The sequence below is a fragment of the Chiloscyllium punctatum genome, chromosome 5 (genome assembly GCF_047496795.1).
Source record: "Chiloscyllium punctatum isolate Juve2018m chromosome 5, sChiPun1.3, whole genome shotgun sequence".
Classification (NCBI taxonomy): Eukaryota; Metazoa; Chordata; class Chondrichthyes; order Orectolobiformes; family Hemiscylliidae; genus Chiloscyllium; species Chiloscyllium punctatum.
In genome coordinates this window covers 107,756,335-107,777,915 of record NC_092743.1, presented here as the reverse complement: position 1 = coordinate 107,777,915, position 21,581 = coordinate 107,756,335, and the positions used below count along the sequence as shown (strand labels likewise).

The 21,581-nt window shown below is 40.4% G+C and overlaps 1 protein-coding gene across 2 annotated transcripts in view; it reads left to right on the top strand.

Annotated features, from left to right (window-relative positions):
• Window positions 1–21,581, top strand: part of LOC140477325 (septin-7) — a 104,917-nt gene that overhangs the window by 48,653 nt on the left and 34,683 nt on the right. For both annotated transcript variants that reach the window (XM_072571001.1, XM_072571000.1), the window contains exons 3-4: window positions 18,123–18,223; window positions 20,017–20,151. In XM_072571001.1, the coding sequence (XP_072427102.1) occupies window positions 18,123–18,223; window positions 20,017–20,151 (236 nt within the window). The remainder of the gene's footprint in view (window positions 1–18,122; window positions 18,224–20,016; window positions 20,152–21,581) is intronic.

The following is a 21,581-nucleotide window of genomic DNA, read 5'->3' as shown; positions in this document are numbered from 1 at the left end:
GTCCTCAATATGCAAGTTGTCTGTCTGTTAATCTTCACATTCTAAAAATGTTTCAAGTAACTTTGGACTGAAGCATTTCAAATATGAGTTTAATTTTCAGTGATCGGTTTTAAAAAAAACATTTTCTGACCGGTGCACATTATGAAGGATGGAAAAGTTTGCTTGTGGGCTGGTCAGCTTTTCTTTTAATGAATTGAAATTTGTCAGCAATTGAGAAAACAGTGAGAATCTGCAGATCAAATGACTAAAAACTACGCCACTCTTGGTGTTGTAAAGATCTATGATGGGTATATTTAGAATGGTGTCAATTCTTCCACTAAAAGATTATTGAAATTAAACTGTCAAACTTTTGTTTTGTTGACTTAGACTCATAACAGTTAAGTTAGCCTGGCAGCAATCCAGTTCTGAATTTGAATGAAAGCACTAACATAAATTCAAATTTCATTTGGCCTTTTTGAGATAAAAAGAGCGAGTGCCAAGACCAAAACAATGTAATGCTTATGTTGAAGATGTATCTCCAGTTGGAATGTCTAGAACAGGGGACACAATTGGAAAAATAAGGAGAATGTCAATTTGTTTTGAGGTGTGAAATCTCTGTATTCACAGGGTTATGCACATCAGAAATCTCGACTCTGGAGGGCTGTGGAACCTCAGCCTTTGAGTATATTTAAGGTAGAATTTGTTAGATTTCCGATTTTGAATGATGTAGAGACATATGGGTGGGTTAGGTGGAAGGCATTGAAGATCAGCCAGAATTGTATTGAATGATGCAGCAGAATCTGGCTGAATAATCCACTCCTGTTCCTTTGTATTTTGAAACAAAGCAGGAAATGCCGGAAATGGATGAGGTTGTATCCGAAATTAGTGAATTAGTTAACATTTCAGGTCAGTAACATTTGACCAGAACTAGAGACTTAACAGCTTGTTAGCATTAAACAGACAAAGAATATGATGTGGACGGTAGATGGTAGAGAATCAACAAAAAAAATCTGATAAATTAAAGGATTGGGGGCTGGATTTCTTTCTTAAAAGTCCATCATTAAATGTAAGACATAAGAAAAGAAGAATTTATTCTGAGGAGGATGAATCTGTGGAACTTTTTTAACTACCGAAGGCTGGGTCATTAATTCTTTTCAGTGCTTAAAGCAACAAATTTTTAAACAATAAAGGAATTGAGGGTTGTTGGGGGGGGTGGAAACAGGAAGTTACATTGAAGATTATCAGATTAGCTATGATCTCAATGGCAGAATGGACTCAATGAGCTGAAAAGCTGAATGTTGCTCCTACGTCTTATGGTGTCATGCAGATTTTATTTCACATTTTCAGTATTTTGTTTTCGTACTGCATGTTGAAGCTCCTGGTGGTGTGAACTTTTGCCTGATTTTCTTGTTCTCCAATGTTCTCAAAATATTTGATTGAGGAAAGGTCACTAGACCCATAACGTTTAGTGTGATTTTTCTCCACAGATGCTGTCAAATGTGCTGAGCTTTTCTAGCAATTTCAGTTTTCATTTTATTTCTGGCATCTGCAGTTCTTTCAGTTTTTATCAAAATACTTGATTGCTGCAGGCTGTCTAAGACTCTTAGTATCTTTCATATTTGTTTTTTGTATTTTCAAGGGACAGAGCCCTCATGCCAGGCATTGCCTCATTGTGCACATTACTGCCACCATCTTCTGTTTTGCATAGGTTAGTTTCAGCCAGCAAATACATTGTTTATATTGTAGTTACTTCAAAATCCTGTGGTATTATTGGTAAACGTGGGAGTTTTAGCTTTAAAAATAAATCTATTTTGAAAATTATATAACAAAGAATATTTGAAAAGCAACTTTTCAAGTCTGCACCCTCTTCAAAAACAGGAGCACTTAAATTTGGCCTGTCGGTTTTTTTTGATGCTTTATAAGTCGTAACAGTTTGAGTAGCATACTGTCATGGAAATTATCTCTCACAATTTAGAAAACGTTTTCATCCTAATTTCATGAGGCAGTGTAGTTTTTCTCACTCTTTGCAGTGTGTGTTTGCTATTTGATTTGATTCCAGCCTTGGATGACTGCCTGTGTGGAGTTTGCATGTCCTTCCAGTGTCTGCATGGGTTTCCACAGGGTGCTCAGACTTCCTCACACAGTCAAAGATATGATGGTTGTTTGGCCGTGCTGAAGTTGTCTGTCTTGTCAGGAATGTTTTAAGCGATGTGGATTAGCCATGGTAAATGTCGGGTCACAGATGCGGTTGGGGGGTCGGTCTAGGTGGGATGATTTTTTTGGAGAATAGGTATGGGTTTAATGGGGCAAATGGCATCTTTCCACGCTGTAGGGGTCTCTGATTCCAAGAGAGGTTATAGAACTGTAGTGGCAGTACTCTAAAAGTCTCCTCATGCCAGCAATACATGGCAGAATGAATTAATTCAAACATTAGAAGCTTGTAGTTTTGAAGGGACATTTAAGCTTCATTTGGTAACTACTTCCAAAGGGGTGTTATTTTAGTGTGATCAGGGTTAGAAATGTCAAATCGTGTTCTATCACCCGTTTTTTTTTATCTTTGTAACTTGTTCTACATTACAAGTATTAAGTGTGGGTGAAACTATCTGTGAGGGCCATTCCTTGTTACTTAAATGTCACTGAGGTGGCTTTAGCTAGTGTCATGCTTTAAAGTCTCCATTTACTTGTAAACTGAGTATGTAGAAGTAGAGTGCATTTTCTTCACCATACGCATATTATAAAAGTGTAGGGAGCCGGATGTACCTCTTCACCAAAATTTCAGATCTAAACGGAGTACTATATAGGGCATCAACCTTTGATTTTTGTGCTGAGGCCCAACAATGTGATTTGAATCAACAGCCTTGAGCCTGAGGTGAGGGGGTCACTACTTGGACTATGACTAACAGATAAACCAGTTGGAAAAACAATGCTCTCTGATTCCTTCTGTATGGATGCTGGCATATAGATTTAGGATTTCATCAAGTGATCAGAAATGCTCATTATATGCTTGCTGATGAACCTAAATATTGTGATGGATTTGATTCCACTAAGAATGAACTCCACTGTAATGCTCCAAGAATAAACAGAACTTATCTGTCTGGAAACAATTGCTGGTTTCTGTGACAGCCAGACATGGCAGTGCCAGTCTGTAGTACTTAGCACTGAGCTGCCTTCAGTCATGCTTATAACTGCATTACAGTTCCAGTATTCATTTGATGAAAAGGTTTACAGAATACAACTGCTGACAAAAACAAGGCAAGTTCAAAGTCAGCCCTTGTACTGAGTGCAGTTTTTTGTTGGAGATGGTTTCAAGGTACCAGTTTACACATTTTCTACATTCAATCCAAGACTCGGATTATTCAACAGTGCATTTGATTCCTTACAGTCTTGATAATTAAACTATTTTCATAACCTGTCAGTGACTTTTTGAGACTATAACTTTCATCTATGACTTTCTCTGTCACTGACTTAGCATCAAAAATAAATATTATCTCTTCCCTTTGTCTGAGTCTTTTGTAAAGATGGTGGGAAAGGGAGGCTCCACTACAAATCCCGGGGATCATCACTTGTCACCTCCTGCCAATCGAAGTAGACAAATATCTATCCCTACTCCATCACCTACACTCAATTAATTTCTTAAATGTGTCAAAAGGCTGTTTCCATTCCCATGTGCTTTCTTTTTGAAAAGGCAGTTTGCTGTTCCCTTGGTATGGAGCTTTGCCTGCTAGGTGAGAGTGTTGGACTCTTGCCTGATGAAAAGATTATTATAGCATTGGAAATGTGGCTTTGGCAAATGGCAGAGTGGAGCCCAATGAATTTCTCTTTGGAAACATCTGTGTCTCAGACTCGGGAACCTTTTTCTCTTTTGAAGAAGCCCAGCCTATCATCAAGAAAAAAATGGAGTGTTCTTGGCCAAAAGCAACATTGAGCAATAGTTTGTATATGTGACTGTTGGCAGGACAAGAGTCCTTTTATGGTGCAATGGTAGTGTCCCTACCCCTACAACATAAGGCCCAAGTTTAAGTATCATCTTTCTCTAGAGGTATGTGATAGCAACTCTGAACAGGTTGATAAAAATACTTTTTGCAGTGAAGTCCCACCATTGGTAGGGTGTGCAGCTTACAATTGATGTTTGCAAAAGGCAAGTTTGACAGGTTGTGCATTATGCACTTGTACTCCAGGAGCTATGTTTTTTCTTAACAGTCACTAATAAATAAATGTTAGGTTCACAGTTGTCAGAAAGGTAAGTCAAGGGTAGCCATCTGAATGACAGGACTTTAATGTACACTTCATCTCAGTCATTTCACTTCATCTCCCTGTCTACCAGCTAACAAGATTTCAGTCAAGAGATTGGAATTACTTAACGTTTTAGATCTACCTACAGGATGTGAACTGCAGTGGTTTACGAAAGTAGCTCACCATAACCACCTCATGGGTAATAAATGCTGTCCCAGCCAATATAGCCCATTTCTCATGTGACTTATAAAAAAACCTTCATCTAATTTGGTGCCGCTGCACAAGCAAACTGTTAGATCAGTTTAAAAGAGATTCATAGCACAAGTGGTTGTGTCCCTGCCTCTGAGCTAGGACACCTGGGTTCAAGTTTGACCTGCTCTAGAGGTTTTTAATAAATATCATCAATATCTGGTGCAGTTTACTGAGTTACTCCTTATGATCTTGTTGATTCTTGTATTTTCCCAAGTGTCTTACTGCTCAAAACATTTAAATAAGATTGGCATAATTTTGTATTTTGTGGGAAAAGGTGTCATGTTATGAATAGATTTAGATCTAAACTTTGTGAATTGGCCATAAAGTGGCAAGTTACATGGCCTATAACTTTGAAGTTGACCAGTAACAAAATAAACTTTGTTCTTCAGCCGCATCATATCCCACAGAGTTCATTCTTTCTTACCTTGACTCCATTCTCTCTTTCTTGGTCCAGGCACTTTCCACTTAGATCCGGGGCACTAACCATGCCGCCCACCTCTTCGGAAACGTCCAGTTTCCTGGCCCTCCGCGATTGATCTTTATGGAGGTGCAGACCTTAAACATGTCCGTTCCCCACAATGATGGCCTGCAGGCCCTCCGTTTCGTCCTCTCCGACAGGTCCATCCAGTTCCCCTCTCAATACCCTCCACCACCTTGCCAAATTAGTCCTCACCCTCAATAACGTTTCTTTCAACTCTACCCATTTCCTCCAAATCCAGGGGGTGGCCATGGGTACTCATATGGTACCTAGCTACGCTTACCTCATTGTCGGCTACATTGAACAGTCCCTCTTTAGTACATACATAGGTACTGTTGCCCAGCTCTTCCGCCTTTACATTGATGACTACATCAGTGCTGCATCCTGCACACAGACTGAACTGGAGCAGTTCATCAAATTTGCCAACAACTTCCACCCTGCCCTCAAATTCACTTTGGTCTACCTTGGACACCACCTTCCGCCTTCGTGTCCTTTCCATTTCCATCTCTGGTGACAGTTTACGGACTAACATTTATTATAAACCCACAGAATCCCATGACTATCTGGACTACACATCCTCCCATCCTGTATCCTGCAAAAACTCTAGCCTGATTTCCCAATTCCTCCATCTCCATCACATCTGCTCTAATGAGATGTTCCATTTCCAAGCATCCCAGATGTCCACCTATTTTAAACAACATGCTTTCCCCCCTCTGTCATCCATACAGCCACCCACTACACCACCTCTATCCCATGCTCCACTGTTCTAAGCGCCCCACCTCAAAACATAATAAAGACAGGATCCCTCTTGTCCTCACTTTCCACCCCACTAGTCTTTGTATCCAACGTGTTATCCTCAAACACTTACGCCCACTCCAATTAGACTCCACCATCCAGAACATCTTTCCCACCCCAGCCCTCTGCTTTCCACAAGGACCATTCCCTTCGCCCTTGGTTTGTGCCACACTCCCCACCACCAGCCCACCCTCATTCTGGTACCTTCTCCTCCTGCAACTGTGAAAGATGCAAAACCTGCTGGCGCACCACTTCCATCCAGGGCCCCAAACAGTCTTTCTAGTAAAAACGAAGGTTCACCTGCGTCTCCTCCAACCTAGTTTATTGCATCCGGTGCTCCTGATGTGGTCTTCTCTATGTCAGTGAGATCAAATGGAAACTGAGTGAACGTTTCGCCGAGTATCTCAGCTGCCCCCCCCCCCCCCCCGCCTCTCCCCCCTCTCTCTCTGTCTGACATTCCATGCTTGGCATCCTTCATTGCCACAGTGAGTCAACTGCAAATTGGAGGAACAACATCTTATTTTCTGTCTGGGCAGCCTACAGCCTAGAGGAAAGTGAGGACTGCAGTTGCTGGAGATCAAAATTGAGTTTGTGGTGCTGGAAGAGTACAGCCGGTCAGGCAGCATCTGCGGAGCAAGACAATCGACATTTCGAGCAGAAGCGCTGCAGGAGGCTTGTAGGCCAAGGGTGCTGAGAGATAAATGGGAGTGGTTTGTGACTGGGGGAAAGGTAGCTGAGAATGTGACAGATGGGTGAAGGTGGAGTTAAGATGATTGAGACGAGGGTGGAGCAGACAGGTGGGAGGGAAGATGGACAGTAGTTTATGTCAAGAGCACGGTGCAGAGTTTGAAGTTGGTTCTCTGATAAGGTGGTGGAGGGGAAATGAAGCTGGTGAAATCCATATTGATCCTGAGTGGTTGGAATGTCCCAAGGCAGAAGATATGAGGCATTCTTCCTCCAGGCATCAGGTGTTAGGCTTCAGAGCACATCTCCAGGAAATGCACACTATATAACCCCACCACCCCATGGCTGAACACTTCAACTCCCCCAAAGACATGCAGGTCCTGGGCCACCTCCATTACCAAACCCAAACCATCTGATGCCTGGGGGAAGAACACCTCATGTTTCGCCATGAGGCCCTCCAATCACGTTGGATCAATATGGATTTCACCAGTTTACTCATTTCCCCTCACCCCACCTTATCCCATATCTAACCTTCCAACTTGACACCACCCTCTTTATCTGTCCTACCTGTCCATCTTCCTTTCCAATTATCTGCTCCACCCTCCTCTCTGACCTATCACCATTGCCCCCATCTTCATCATTAGCACTGCTGCTTCACAGCACCAGGGTCCCAGGTTTGATTCCAGCCTCGGGTGACTGTGCAAACTCCACACAGACATTCTCCCCATGTCTGCATGGGTTTCCTCTGGGTGCTCCAGTTTCCTCCCAAAATTCAAATATGTGCAGGTCAGGTGAATTGGCCATGGTAAATTGCCTATAGTGTGAGGTGCATTAGTCAGAGGGAAATGGGTCTGGGTTGGTTACCCTTCGGAGGGTCAGTGTAGACTGGTTGGGCTGAAGGGCCTGTTTCCACACTAGGGAATCTAATCTAATCATGTTGCATTCTCCCCATCTCCAAACCCTCCCCCCCCCCCCCCCCCCCCATTTATCTCACAGCCGCCTTGGCCTACAAGTTTCATTCCTGATAAAGAGTATATACTTAAATGTCAATTCTCCTCGTCAGATGCTGCCTGACTGGCTGTGTTCTTCCAGCCTCCTGCTTGTCTACCATGTTAACTAGAGGCATTTACTGAATTTTTACAGCTTTGGAATGCTATGGCCTGATTTGCAATAACGCCACTTTTGGATTTGTTTTTAATCCCAGCCGGCAAAGTTCAAATGTTTGCTTGGAAGTTTTGCTGTTAAATAGAACTATTCAACAATCAATAGATGCGTTCATGCCTCACATTGCACCATGATCCACTTTTCTGATTTGGTCAGTGTGCACAATACATGAAACTACTGAAACAAATCCTGTGAAGTAATGGCAACGTTGAGTCAGAAATGTAAGTTTGATCAAAGGATAGAGATATATAGTCATACAGCACGGAAATACTCTTCAATCCAACTCGCCCATTCCAACCATAATCCCAAACTAAACTAATCCCATCTGCCTGTGCTTGGCCCATAGCCTGCTAAGCATTTCATGTTCATGTACTTATCCAAATGAATTTTAATTATAGTAACTGTACCTCCATCCAACACTTGCTCTGGAAATTCATTACATACCTGAACCACTGTGTATTTTTAAAAATAAATTACTCCCATCTCTCTTTTTTTAATCTTTCTCCTCTCACTTTAAAAAATATGTCCCTTGAAATCTACCACCCTAGGGAAAAGGTATCTACCATTTACTTTCTTTATACCGTTCATATACCTGTATCAGGTACCACTTAACCTCCCATGCTTCAGTGAAAAAAGGTCCCATCTTATTCAGCCCCTCCTTTATAATTCAAATTCTCCATTCCCGGCAACATCCTGCTTATTCTTTTCTGAGCCCTCTCCAATTTAATAATATCTTTCATGTAACGGTGACCAGAACTGGACACAGTTCTCGAGTAGAGGCCTTAGCAACATCTTACCAACGTGATGTCCCAACACCTACACATCAAGGTCTGACCAATAAAGTGCCTTTAATCACCCTGACTACATGTGATGCGAAATTATGTACCTGAATCCCTATGTCTGCCTGTTATACAACATGGCACAAGGGCTAACTTTTAATTATGTGAGACCTGCCCTTGGTTGTTTTACCAAAATTCAATACCTCAAATTTATCCAAATTAAACTCCATTTGCCACTGTTCAGCCCCTTGACCCAATTGATCCGCATCTCTTTGTAATCTTAGATAACTTTCTTCACTACGCACTATACCACCAATTTTGGTCTCATCCAAACTTACTAATCATGCCTTCTCCTTCTCATCCAAATCATTTATATAAAAGCACAAAAAAAAAGGTGGACCCAGCACCAATCCCTATGGAACACTGCTGGGAATAGGCCTCCAGTGCTTTGTTGATTTCAAATTTCCCATATCCTTCTACTCATGAGGTATATTGTTTTTATGACCTAATTGCATGTCTGGATGAGATGATGAATCCCCAACTCCGTTGAATGAATGCATCAAAATGTTGATGGGCTATTTCCTGATCTGTGGATTCACTTTCCAAACTGGCTTGCTGAGAATGACTCCTCTTGTGCAAATATTCAATTTGTCACGCAGCTTTTTGGTTCAATTCCTATGGATTTGTTTCTCGTCAAACTTTTAATTCCCTTCATTATTGGGCAAAATTGCCACTCTGTCACCTTGTGACATCTTCAACCTGTCAACAATATATATATGTAATGCGTGAATAACTCTTTAGCATGGTGCAAACTTGCAGCAAAAGCATAGTTACACAGTCACATCTGGAAATCTTAAACATATCAGTAAGTACTTTGTTTGCACTCCTCTGATCTTGTTGGTTCAGTGACATGAATGCAAGCTATTTTTCCATTTAAGAAGTGACTTGAGTTTATTTCCCACAGTCTGTTCCATTAACGTTTCTGACCTGGAATAAATTATTTTCTTTAGTCATTATTGACAACTCAAGAGTATCTCAATGTAATTTGATTTACTTGCAATGCAAGTGTTCTGAAGGCACTAAATGACGGTAATGTCAGTACATGAACCCTGAATAGAGAATGCTCTGGTCAGAATAATGTAAGCTTGGAATGCCAAGAATTGTGCTCTGGTTTTTCGGATTCTCAAGGGAATGATGTGAAAAACCAGATGATAGGATATGGTCAGGAATTGTTATGAGACTGTTGGTTGTTTATATAGTAGCATTCCCTGGAATTCCTCCAGTGACTTTTTTTTAAATTTTCCCATGTATGGCCACCCTGATACATCTAAAATGTTAGAAACTGCTGATAACTGCAAGCTGATTTTATTCCATCAGTATGTAGAGATGGGTTGGAAATCAGTATTGCAAATTTGAACAGCATTTAAAATTTGCAGTGTCTGATGCTTTATTGGAATAAAGCTAACAAAGCTGGTGAACTTTACAGAAGTCCTTAATTCTGTGGGTTACTGATTTAAATGTAATTGCAGTCTTGGTTGGGTGATGAGCAATTTTGTGATTTTTTTTTCTTTTTGGTATTAAACTGAGCAGTGATTGAATGGGGAAATGCTGACTGACTTTCTTAAAAATAGCTGTCATTTGGCCAGGTTTGGCAGGGTGCATGCAGAACATAGCGGAGAAGAAATTAGGTCATTCAGCCCAACCAGTTGGCTCTGCTATTCAATCATGGCTGATACGTTTCTCAACCCCATTCTCCCGCTTTCTCCCCCTAACCCTTGATCCTCTTGACAATCCAGAGCCAATCTATTTTTGTTTTAAATATACTGAATGACTTGGCTTCCACAGCCTTCTCTGGTAGTGAATTCCATAGATTCATCATTTAAGTTTCTCCTTATTTCAGTTCTAAAAAGTCTTCTCTTTACTCTAAAACTGTGCCCTTGGGTCCTAGTCTCTTCTACCAATGGAAACATCTTCCTAACGTCCACTTTGTCCAGGCAGTTCACTATTCTGTAGGTTTCAGTTAGATCCCTCCTCATCCTTCTCAACTCAATTGAGTATTGTCAGACTGCAACATCCCTCATACGTTGAGCTTTCATTCCTGGGACCATTCTCCTGAACCTCCTGTGAACCCATCCCGGGGCCAGTACATCCATCCTGAGATATGGGGCCTAAAACTGTGTACAATACTCTAAATGTAGTCTGACCAGACCCTTAGAGCCTCAGAAGTACATCCCTGCGTTTATATTCAAGTACTCTCAGAATAAATGCTTTTGTTTTGCATTTGCTTTCCTAACTACTGACACAACCTGCAAGTTTACCTTGAGAAAATACTGGACTAGAACTCTCAAATCTTTGCACTTCAGATTTCTGAATTTTCTCCCCATTTAGCAAATAATCCATGCTTCTATTCTTCTTACGAAAGTACATAATCTCCTACTTGCCCACGTTGTACTGTATCTGCCACTACTTTTTCCCACACTCCTAACCTGTGCAAATCTTTCTGCAGCCTCGCCGCCACTGCCTCAGTACTACCTATGTTTATGTCATCTGCACACTTAGCCAGAATGCCCTCAATTCCTTCATCTGGATTGTTAATGTATAAAGTGAAATTTGTGGTCCCAACACTGACCCTTGCATAACAGCACTTGTCACCAGCTGCCATTCTGAGAAAGACCCTTTTATCCCCACTCTCTGCTTTCTGCCATACACCCAATCTTCTGTCTATGTTAGCACCTTGCCTCTAACACCATGGGCCCATATTTACTCAGCAGTGTTGTGTATGGCACCTTGTCAAAGGCCTTCTTGCAGTCCAGGTAGATAACATCCATTAGCTCTCCTTGGTCTCACCTGCTCGTTACCATCTAAAAGAATTCTAGCAGATTTGTCAGGCATGACCTCCCCTTGATGAAACCACACTGATTTTGCCCTATTTCACCATACAATTGCAAATATTCAGAAATCTCATCCTTCGTAATGTTTGCCAAAATCTTACCCATGACTGAGGTTAGGCTAATCGATCTGTGATTTTCCATCTGTTGACTTACTCCCTTTTAAAACCGGGGTCCAATGTTGGTCATTTTCCGGTCCTCTGGGACCCTCCCTGACTCTATCAATTCCTGAAAGATCACCATTTAGACCTCCACTATTTCTTCAGCTATCTCCTTTAGAACTCTGGGGTGTAGTCCATCAGGTCCAGGTGATTTATCCACTTTGAGACATGTCAGTTTTTCGAGCATCTTCTCCTTGGTGATGGCCACCATACTCAGCTCTGCCCCCAACTCTCTCAATATTATTCATGTTTTTCACTGTGAAGAGTAATGCTAAATTAATTATTCAGTTTCTCAACCCCATTTCCTTGCTCCCCACTACTGTCTCTGCTGCATCATTTTCCAGCGGTCCAATGTCCATTTTTGCCTCTCTTTTGCCCCTTTACATATCTGAAGAAACTCTTAGTATTCCTTATTACTGGCTAGTTTATTCTCATATTTAATGTTTTGCCCACTGTGGATAGTAAGAAGCTTTTTCCCCAGCATGGGGGGGGACTCAGTTATGAACGGTCACAGATTTAAGATGAGAGGAAAAAAGTTTAATGGAGGAGATATGCATGGAAAATTCTTTACGCAGAGGTTGGTGGGTGCCTGGGATGCCTTGCCAGCAAAGGTGGTAGAGATGGGCACGATAGTGTCATTTAAGATGTATCTAAATAGATGTATGAATGAACAGGGCTTAGAGGGATTCAGATCCTTAGAAAATAGGCGACAAGTTTAGATTGATGATCTGGGTCAGTGCAGACTTTGAGGGCCGAAGGGCCTGTTCCTGTGCTATAATTTTCTTTGTTACTTGTTCTTTTGAGTCCAGTGATTCTTGCTCAGAATTAATGGGGATAACCCTTTGCTCAGGAGGTTCTGACATAGTAAGTAGAGGACAGAGCTGAAAATGTGTTGCTGGAAAAGCGCAGCAGGTCAGGCAGCATCCAAGGAACAGGAGAATCGACGTTTCGGGCATCAGCCCTTCTTCAGAAATTAGGAAAGTGTGTCCAGCAGGCTGTTCCTTGGATTCTCCTGTTCCTTGGATGCTGCCTGACCTCCTGCGCTTTTCCAGCAACACATTTTCAGCTCTGATCTGCAGTCCTCACTTTCTCCTCGAAGTCAAGAGCAGTCCAATCCAGCTAAATACCTAAACCGTTCTGAAGAAGGGTCTGTGGACCCAGAATGTTAACTCTGCTTTCTGTCCACAGATGCTGCCAAACCTGCTGATCTTCTCAACTGATTGTCATAGATGCAGCTGAGATTACACAAACTGGTTTGCAAAGCACAATCTTTAATATCTGAACTCCGGCGCACACTTCATATCTCTCTATGTTGGTCCAAGTTTTTTTTTCTCCAGAAGGGGTTGACATTTAGCATAATATCTTTTGAATGCTATGTTGGCTCTAGATTCCCATTCTGGTTCAGATAATTTCTCCTGTAAGTTGATTTTCTTAGCCTTTGTCTTCAATAAAGAAAACCTTGACTAGCATATTTATTATGATTGTTTATGTTGTGTAGAGCTCGATGGTTTTAGCACCACCAGCATTGAGGACATATTGAGTATATTTGTGGTTTTAAAAATACATGGAGTGCCTTGGTATGTATTCTTGATTATAAATTCCACCCTCAAAATAATCAAAACACATATGACTGCTTGTATCTTGCAATGGAATTAACCAGCATCAGTTCTGATTTTTGTTGACAGCTGAACTTCTAGAAAGGTTGCAGGTACTGAAAGGCAAGAAGTACAATTGACTTGAATGATATGAGTGCGAAGTGCATTAGATAGTTTGACCATTTAGCTGACCAGATCAGAATGGGTTAAAGTTGTGGCCAAAGCAAATGAGATGCTGCTTTACATAAAAATTGATGTGTTTGTTTGGGAACGAAATGTTCTGTCTTGGAACATTTGGCAAAAAAGGAATTTTTCTTAACTTTTCATTAATTTATGACAGCATTGCATCAAACTGTACAATTTAAAAAGGCCAACTACAATTTAATGACAATGTCCATATGGTTGCTAACACCACTTTCTGAATGCTAAATTATTAACTGGTTCTAAAATTGACAAAGTTTTTATGTTTTTAAAAATCTGCTTTGTCCTTGAAAAGACATTGGTCTGTGAGGTTTGAAACCAGTACTGTACTTGAATTATGATCAGTTCTGGCATGCCATATTTATCATCTGTCCTCTATTCCCTGTGACGATGGTGGGCCTAATTTGTGAACAGTTACAGTTCTTGTCGTAAAGGTTTTCCCACAGTGGAATTGGATATGGAGTTCCAGCATCACCATACATATTCACTTCAGGATGGTGTGATTTAAAGTTCATTATATTCCCACATCATCTGCACTAGTGGTGTCCTGATGGGAGAGACCTTAAGGGAAGTGAAGTACTATCCAAATAATCTTTAGTGTCTTGTTCAATATATTGGATATAATTAGTGGCAGAGCTGCAGATGGGAAGAGTGCTTATGATTAATATAAACATTTTTTATCAGTGTGCCAAAAGTTCTAGTGGAAGTGGGTGAATACCTTCTCCCTTTACCAATGTGGATGACTAAGTGCTGTGAGTTTGCATCCTTGGCAGTCTATACCAATTAGGGTACAACTCTGCATGGATACCACTGCATGTTGCAAATCACTAGCTGTTATTTATCTGTTGACATAATATGCCACATTTGTCTGTTGTGTACCTTTGCACATATACTACAATATATCCTCAAGCACTCTTAACATGCCTTCCAACTTTGCCAAGATTGCACCCCTCTCTGTTCCCCTGCACTTTGCCTTGAAGGATCTGTAGCTTTTCAAGTGGCTGAAATTCTGAACTTTTTCTTTGGATGTTACTATTTGAAGTTCTTTATGCTCTTGCACTTTCAAGTACCTCTTCATTTTTTCTTACCACCTGTACAGATTATGCTCATTTAGCAATTCCTTAACTAATGTTTCTTTATTTTAATTTTTTAATGTTCTCTCTCATCAATCGCTGTTTCTTTATAAAGTTCTGTGATTGCATAATGATGTGATCAGGCGATGGTGCACACTGAGAGCACCAAGGGCACAACAGAAATGCCCAGGAAGTAGTGGTATGGTGCCTGCTGCTATGAAGGGACTGAGGGGCACAATTAACATATCAATTATAGGTTTGAATTTCTGCCTTTGATTTATGTGTATGTTATTGAAGTAAGTTATGTACCTGTTTAGTCTGGTATTCCAAACTATATGTTAAATTTTCCAAGTAGGAGTACATTCCAAGGTACCTAACTCTTAGTTTTCACATCGATTCCTGTGTGAGCCCCATGTCTCACTTAATTCTTTTGCTTGAAGTAGTGTTTTACATGAATGAAACCATAATTCTAAGTAAGACTACTCATATGTGGACATTTTAGCTTGTTAAAACATCTTGAGGAGCGAATCCTATATTGGGAGGGGGAGAATCCAGTCATGTTGCTCCATTATAGATACCAACAACACTAGCCAGCCAAAGGTAGTTTCTCATAGTCAGCATGAGAAGCTAGGTTCCAAGTTAAGAAGGAATTCTAACATTTACAGTCAGCATTGCTACTTGTACCATGTGCAAATCAGCACAGTGAATCTGATTAAACAGATGACCACATTGGTCAAAGACAGGTGGAAGTGCGTTCCAGTTTGTGCCACTAATACTGGGAGCAAGTGGGATCTGTATCATTGGGATGAATTTCACTTCTATCTTGTTAGAGGTTGTGTTCTTGCCACTTGCATAACGAGAGGATTAGAGAGGATTTTAAACTAAGTCGTTGGGGGAAGGGATTAAGTTCTGGAAGATGTTCAACATCCAAAAGAAAGTTGTAGGCTGAAGAGCGGTTTCAATGTAGAACAGAATAATCAGACTGATAGATTTGTACTCACTGACTGACTTAAGAGTGAATCAACAGATAAGACTAGAATTTCCAGAGTGAAAAGCTGAATAAAAGGTTCTATATCTGAATGCACATAGCATCAGAAATGACAGGAAAATGGGAAAAGATGGAGCGATACCTCTGTTAGTTAATGACTGTGTTGACATAATAGAGATTGATGACTTAAGTTTAGGAAACCAAGATGTAGAAAACATTTGAGTAGAAGTTAATGAATGAAAAGTTAATGATGAAGGTAAAAGATGTTGTACAGGACCTCTAACAGTAGCCACTCAATATGGTGGAGCATAAGGGAAGAAATAATGAGCTTGTCAGAAAGGCATGGTGATAATCAGGAGAGATTTTAATCTCCATATAAACTTGATATCAAATGGGCAAACATAGTCTAGTTGAGATCATAGATTATTTATAAGATGGTTTCTTAGAATCGCATGTCTTTGAGTTAACCAGAGAGAAGGCTATACTGGACTTTGTATTATACAATGACAGAATAAATTAATAACCTCATTGTGAAGGCACCCCAGGCACTAGTGAGCGCATAATGATTGGATTTTAATTTCAATTTGAGGGAGAGAGGAGTGACTCTGAGATTAGTAACTTGTTCAAATTTATACCAAGGAAATTTAAAAGAACATGAAAGCAGAGCTGGCTGAAGTGAATTGTCAAATTATGTCATAGGGTAGCTCAAGAGTGGCACAGTGGAAGATATTTAAGGGGGGGGGGGATTTGAAAACATTTAGTAGATACATTAGAGTGAGCAAAGTTTCTTGGGATGGCCCTGGTTAACTAGATTTGTCATTGTCAAAACATAAATGAGAAAATATATAATTGTGCTAAGGTAAAGGATGTCAATAAAATTTACAGGATGAAAAATTAGCAGAAGAGAAAGCTAACCAGGGATATTAAAACAGATGGTATGAGTTTCTATAAATATTTAAAGCACAATAGAGTCAACAAAATGAGCATTGATCCTTCAGAAAGTTAAACTGGAGAATTAATAAAGGAAAATAAGGAGATGACCGATGAACAGATTTTTGCATCAGTGTTCAGCACAGAGTCACAAGTGTGCTGTGGAATAGTCAGGAAGCAGCATCAGTTGATCTGCTGATGCCAGGTACCCATACTGTGGGGCACAGTTTCCAGCATTTGTTTGGTGAATAGTTCTGTCATGTAGTGTATGTGTGCACCATTTCCTATCATTTGATTCAAGCACAGTGCTGCTGAGTCTGTCACCTTTGCCTTTGCCTTTTGTTGTGCAATCCAATTGGCTCAGCCTACCATTGCTGCAGGTCTTCAGGGTTGTGCTGGAGTGGAGTTGAGAACATGAGGGAACAGCAGTGCACACAGCTGGCCCTTCCCACGTGGTTAAAGATGCCCTCCAATGCATCTCATCCACATCCCGCACCTCCTCCCCTCAGACCCCATCCCTCCAACCGTAACAAGGACAGAACGCCCTTGGTCCTCACCTTCCACCCTACTAATGTTCGCATAAATCAAATCATCTGCCGACATTTCCGCCACCTCCAAAAGGACCCCACCACCAGGAATATATTTCCCTCCCCACCCCATTCCGCCTTCCGCAAAGACCGTTCCCTCCGTGACTACCTGGTCAGGTCCACGCCCCCCCCCCCCTACAACCCACCCTCCCATCCTGCCACTTTCCCCTGCCACCGCAGCAACTGTAAAACCTGCGCCCATACCTCCTCCCTCACCTCTATCCAAGGCCCTAAAGGAGCCTTCGACATCCATCAAAGTTTTACCTGCACATCCACTAATATCATTTATTGTATCCTTTGCTCCCTATGCGGTCTCCTCTACATTGGGGAGACTGGGCGCCCCTAGCAGAGCGCTTTAGGGAACATCTCCGGGACACCCGCACCAATCAACCACACCGCCCTGTGGCCCAACATTTCAACGCCCCTCCCACTCTGCCGAGGATATGGAGGTCCTGGGTCTCCTTCACTGCCACTCCCTCACCACCAGACACCTGGAGGAAGAACGCCTCATCTTCCGCCTCGGAACACTTCAACCCCAGGGCATCACTGTGGACTTCAACAGTTTTCTCATTTCCCCTTTCCCCCCCCTCACCCTAGTTTCAAACTTCCAGCTCCGCACTGTCCCCATGACTTGTCTGGACTTGTCCTACCTGCCATCTCCTTTTCCACCTATCCACTCCACCCTCTCCTCCTTGACCTATCACCTTCATCCCCTCCCCCACTCACCTATTGTACTCTATGCTACTTTCTTCCCCACCCCCACCCTCTTCTATCTTATCTCTCCACGCTTCAGGCTCACTGCCTTTTATTCCTGATGAAGGGCTTTTGCCCGAAACATCAATTTCTCTGCTCCTTGGATACTGCCTCAACTGCTGTGCTCTTCCAGCACCACTAATCCATGAACAGAATGTTTCCTGTTGTGGGGGAACATAGAATTAGGGATCACTGTTTTTAAAAAAATAGGGCTTCCACATTTAAAACTGATTAGGTGAAAGCTTTTGGTTGAAGGTAGTGAAACATTGGAACTCTGTCTTTCTGAGAAGCTGATGGGAGAAGATTCCTTGAATATTTTTGAGGAACAAATAGATCGTTGTTCAGCAAAGGGTTGAAAGGTTATTAGGGTAGTATGTGGATTTGAGGTTATAATCAGATCAGTCATGATCTTAAATGGCTGAACAGGCTCAAGGGACCTCCTCCTTACTCAAATGTTCATATAAATATTTATAAGTAGGCTGAATTTTTAAGCAAGCATTTTCAATGTTTTAAGAGCATTGCGTATTGTTTTACTGTAAAGCATTATCTTGGTGTTATAATATTTTTGCCTTCATGTTCCAGGTTGAACAGTCAAAAGTTTTCATTAAAGAAGGTGGTGTTCAGTTATTACTCACGATAGTTGACACACCAGGGTTTGGCGATGCTGTGGACAACAGTAACTGGTAAGGATTTCATGAAATGAGTATTATGGAGTGATTTGGCATTTGTTGGGAGTCTTTAGTGTTCTCTAAATGTTTAACTGTTAATATATTACTTTTGAAAGACAATATTGTTGGCTGGGTAGCCATTTTGTGCCTATTAAGATGCCACAAATGGCCATAAGATAAAAGGATGTTTCATTCTGATGTAGGTTCATGGATACATTTTGCTCTGTACATCAGAGAAATTGTCTACTCCTTAAATAGTGTTTTGCTGTGAGCAGATTGATTGCACTTGAATATAATATGTCAGCTGAGATGCTCTTTATTAATGCAGCATTCCCTAAACATGCACCAAAGTTTGGCCTCAAGTGGACTTGAACTCATGGTCCTTTAATCTCAGTGCAGGTTTTGACATTGAGTCAGGGCTTGAACATGCCTTGTTATTGATAACACCACACCCAAGGTAAAAACTGTACCAATATTTTAAATCAGGATTACATCTGCCCCCTTGAGTGTATGCAAAGAATCCAGGGGTGCTATTTGAAAGAATTATGTTTCAGTCACCACTAAAATAAATTATATGATCATTATTGTATTGTCATTTGTGGAAGTTGTTTGTATATAGTACTGGCTACATTTGCTATGTTACAGTGACTGTATAGCTGAAATACTTTTGAAGTAAAGCACTTTGTGATACCCTGAGGGATTTCTGTCCAGTTAGAGCATTGATCATTTTTAACATCAGTGTTTTGAGTCAGTTTGAGCTGTTCGACATGTTGATTGGCTACCTTGAGCGTTTCTCAACAATTTGTGTTTAAAAATCGCTTTAATGTCATAAAACAATTAAAGATAGTTCAGGAGGTTTGTTAAACAAAATTTGTTACTGAACCTCATATGGAGCTATTGAGACAGGTGATCAAAACCTCAGTCCAACAAATGAGTTTTAGGAATTGCTACAAAGAAGAGTGGTTGACATTAGGAGAAATATGTAGCGTGAAGTCCAGAGCTTAGAGCCTCAGTAGCTGAAGGCATGGTCATTTGTGATAAAACTGAGTTGTTTAAGAGGGCAGAAAGAGGGTGCACAGATGTCTTATTGTATCATTGTATTTCAATTAGGGAAGAATGAAGCCATGAAGAGACATTGTAAAAACAAAAAAACAGCAATGTTAATTAGAGGCATTCTGGAATAGGAACCCATGCAAATCGAAGAGTACAGGTTGACTGATGAATGGGGCAGGGAGCCAGAAAAACCACATGGCTATCAGAGTTTTGGATGAATTCCTGTTTGCAAATAGCAAAGTAGGAGGCATTGGAATTGTCTAAACGTAGCAAAAGCATGGGTGGGATTACTTGAGTTCTAGTTGTTTTTAACTAATTGCTTAAACTTGACTGGTAAACTGATGTGCACGTTCTTTTTGAATAATCCTTCTGTGCTAGATAACTCTACGCTGTATGTTTTTTCCTGCCTTTTGTTGCATCCTGGATTGAACATGCAATCCATGCTTATGATAACTCATTACCATAAGTTTTGTGAAACTTGTTCATTTGTTGGACCCTTGAAAGCTTCTATATTTACCCTGAAGGTTATTTCTATTATATAAAATAGTTTTTGATTGTACAAGAAAATTCAAAACTAAAAGTCAAAACAAATGTATCAATTTGATTTTTATGAAAAATATACAAGCACTAGTAAAAACTGTATAGCTACATTTCGTTTACTGATCACAAAATATTTAAAATTGCAATTGCTGGTTGTGGTTCAGTATTGAAGATCAGGATTAACTAACTTAATGCCTTGGTGTTTGATTTTCCAGCTGGCAACCTGTCATTGATCACATCGACAGCAAATTTGAAGATTACCTTAATGCTGAATCCCGTGTGAACAGGCGCCAGATGCCAGACAGCAGGGTTCATTGCTGTTTATACTTTATTGCTCCTTCAGGGCATGGGTTAGTAAAACCTTTTGTACAATTATAATAGCTATAGTTAATTTCTAGCTAGTATTGAATCCATTATCAATTTAACTTGTTTTTGGACTGGTGTGTCTTCCGATCATCTTTACTACTGATAAATCAGTAATGAACCCATAGAAATTGTCTTATCTAACTTAGAAATTGAAACATAGGAACAGATCTTGTGGCCCAAACATATTGGTACTCATTTTTCTCAGAGCAGCATCCTTGTCCCATGTCTGACCTATTGTATATCTCAATTGTCTGATTTCAACCACCCCTCAAATTTGTTCTTTGATTTTTGACATGCAGTTTGCTTCAACCGTAAACTCTGGTAATGATACTATAGTCTATCTCCTTAAAATTGTTTTCTGATTGTTATGGACCAGACCAAATCCACTCTTAAGTGCATTAAGTAGATAACCTAGGCTGTAACATTTTAAAGATAAGTGTTAGATGTTGTGTTCCAGTTACAATTCAGTTGGTCAAACTGCTCAATTTTTATAAAGCACATTTTATTTTTATATTACAGTTAAAATACAGACAAAATAACAAAAGATAATTGACTTAACTACAACTCTTATCGAATGATTAACAAAATTTGTATTAACTATTACTAATGTACTTCCCTAGTATAGTAACATCCCATAAACTCATTCTTGGAAAATGCAAGTTCGGTAAAATAGATTGTCTCACATGCAATTCTAATAGCAGGAAGATAACCCTAGCTTTTAGCTACAACACAGGAATAAGAGCTTCTATATTCAGCTTCAAGACCCTAGCAACGACAGAAAGCTAAATTTAAAAAAAATTCCGGTCCTTGATCCCACCCATTCAGGCTGCTTTTGTTGTTCCAACCTTTTCAAAAAAACTCTTAAAGCCTCTCAAGCTGTTAATTGGCTTTGAGCAGACTGCTTGACATATCTGTTTCAACCTTTTTTAGAAAAAAAGAGGACAAGATACACCTCTTAAAGCTATAGTATTGTCACACTGATCTCAGTCCTAAATAGTGAATTTTACATCTGTTTTCTCATTCAGAACACCTCAATTGCTACAAATGATCTGTTTCTGTTTTTGTCAAGTCCCTTCCCATGATTGCACCAAAATATCCTTTAGTCATCTCCGTGCTAGAGCATAAAGCGCAGTGTTTCAAGTCTGTATGCTTTCTATTACTAGGCAGCTTCCTTATACATCATACCTGTTCTACTGCCTCAACCTTATCCTTAATTTTGTATTAAAAATTGCACATGGTTAACTGTAATCTTACTAGGGTTTTATGCAGATTCATCATTATTCTTGTAACTACTTTATTCCTTTGTGCCCAAAATTCCACTTGATTTTGTTTCGATCTCTATCCACTTGAGGTATGGCTATTAATATTTGAAATCATTTGCTTTGCTGTCCATCTAATTGTCCCATTCATTGAA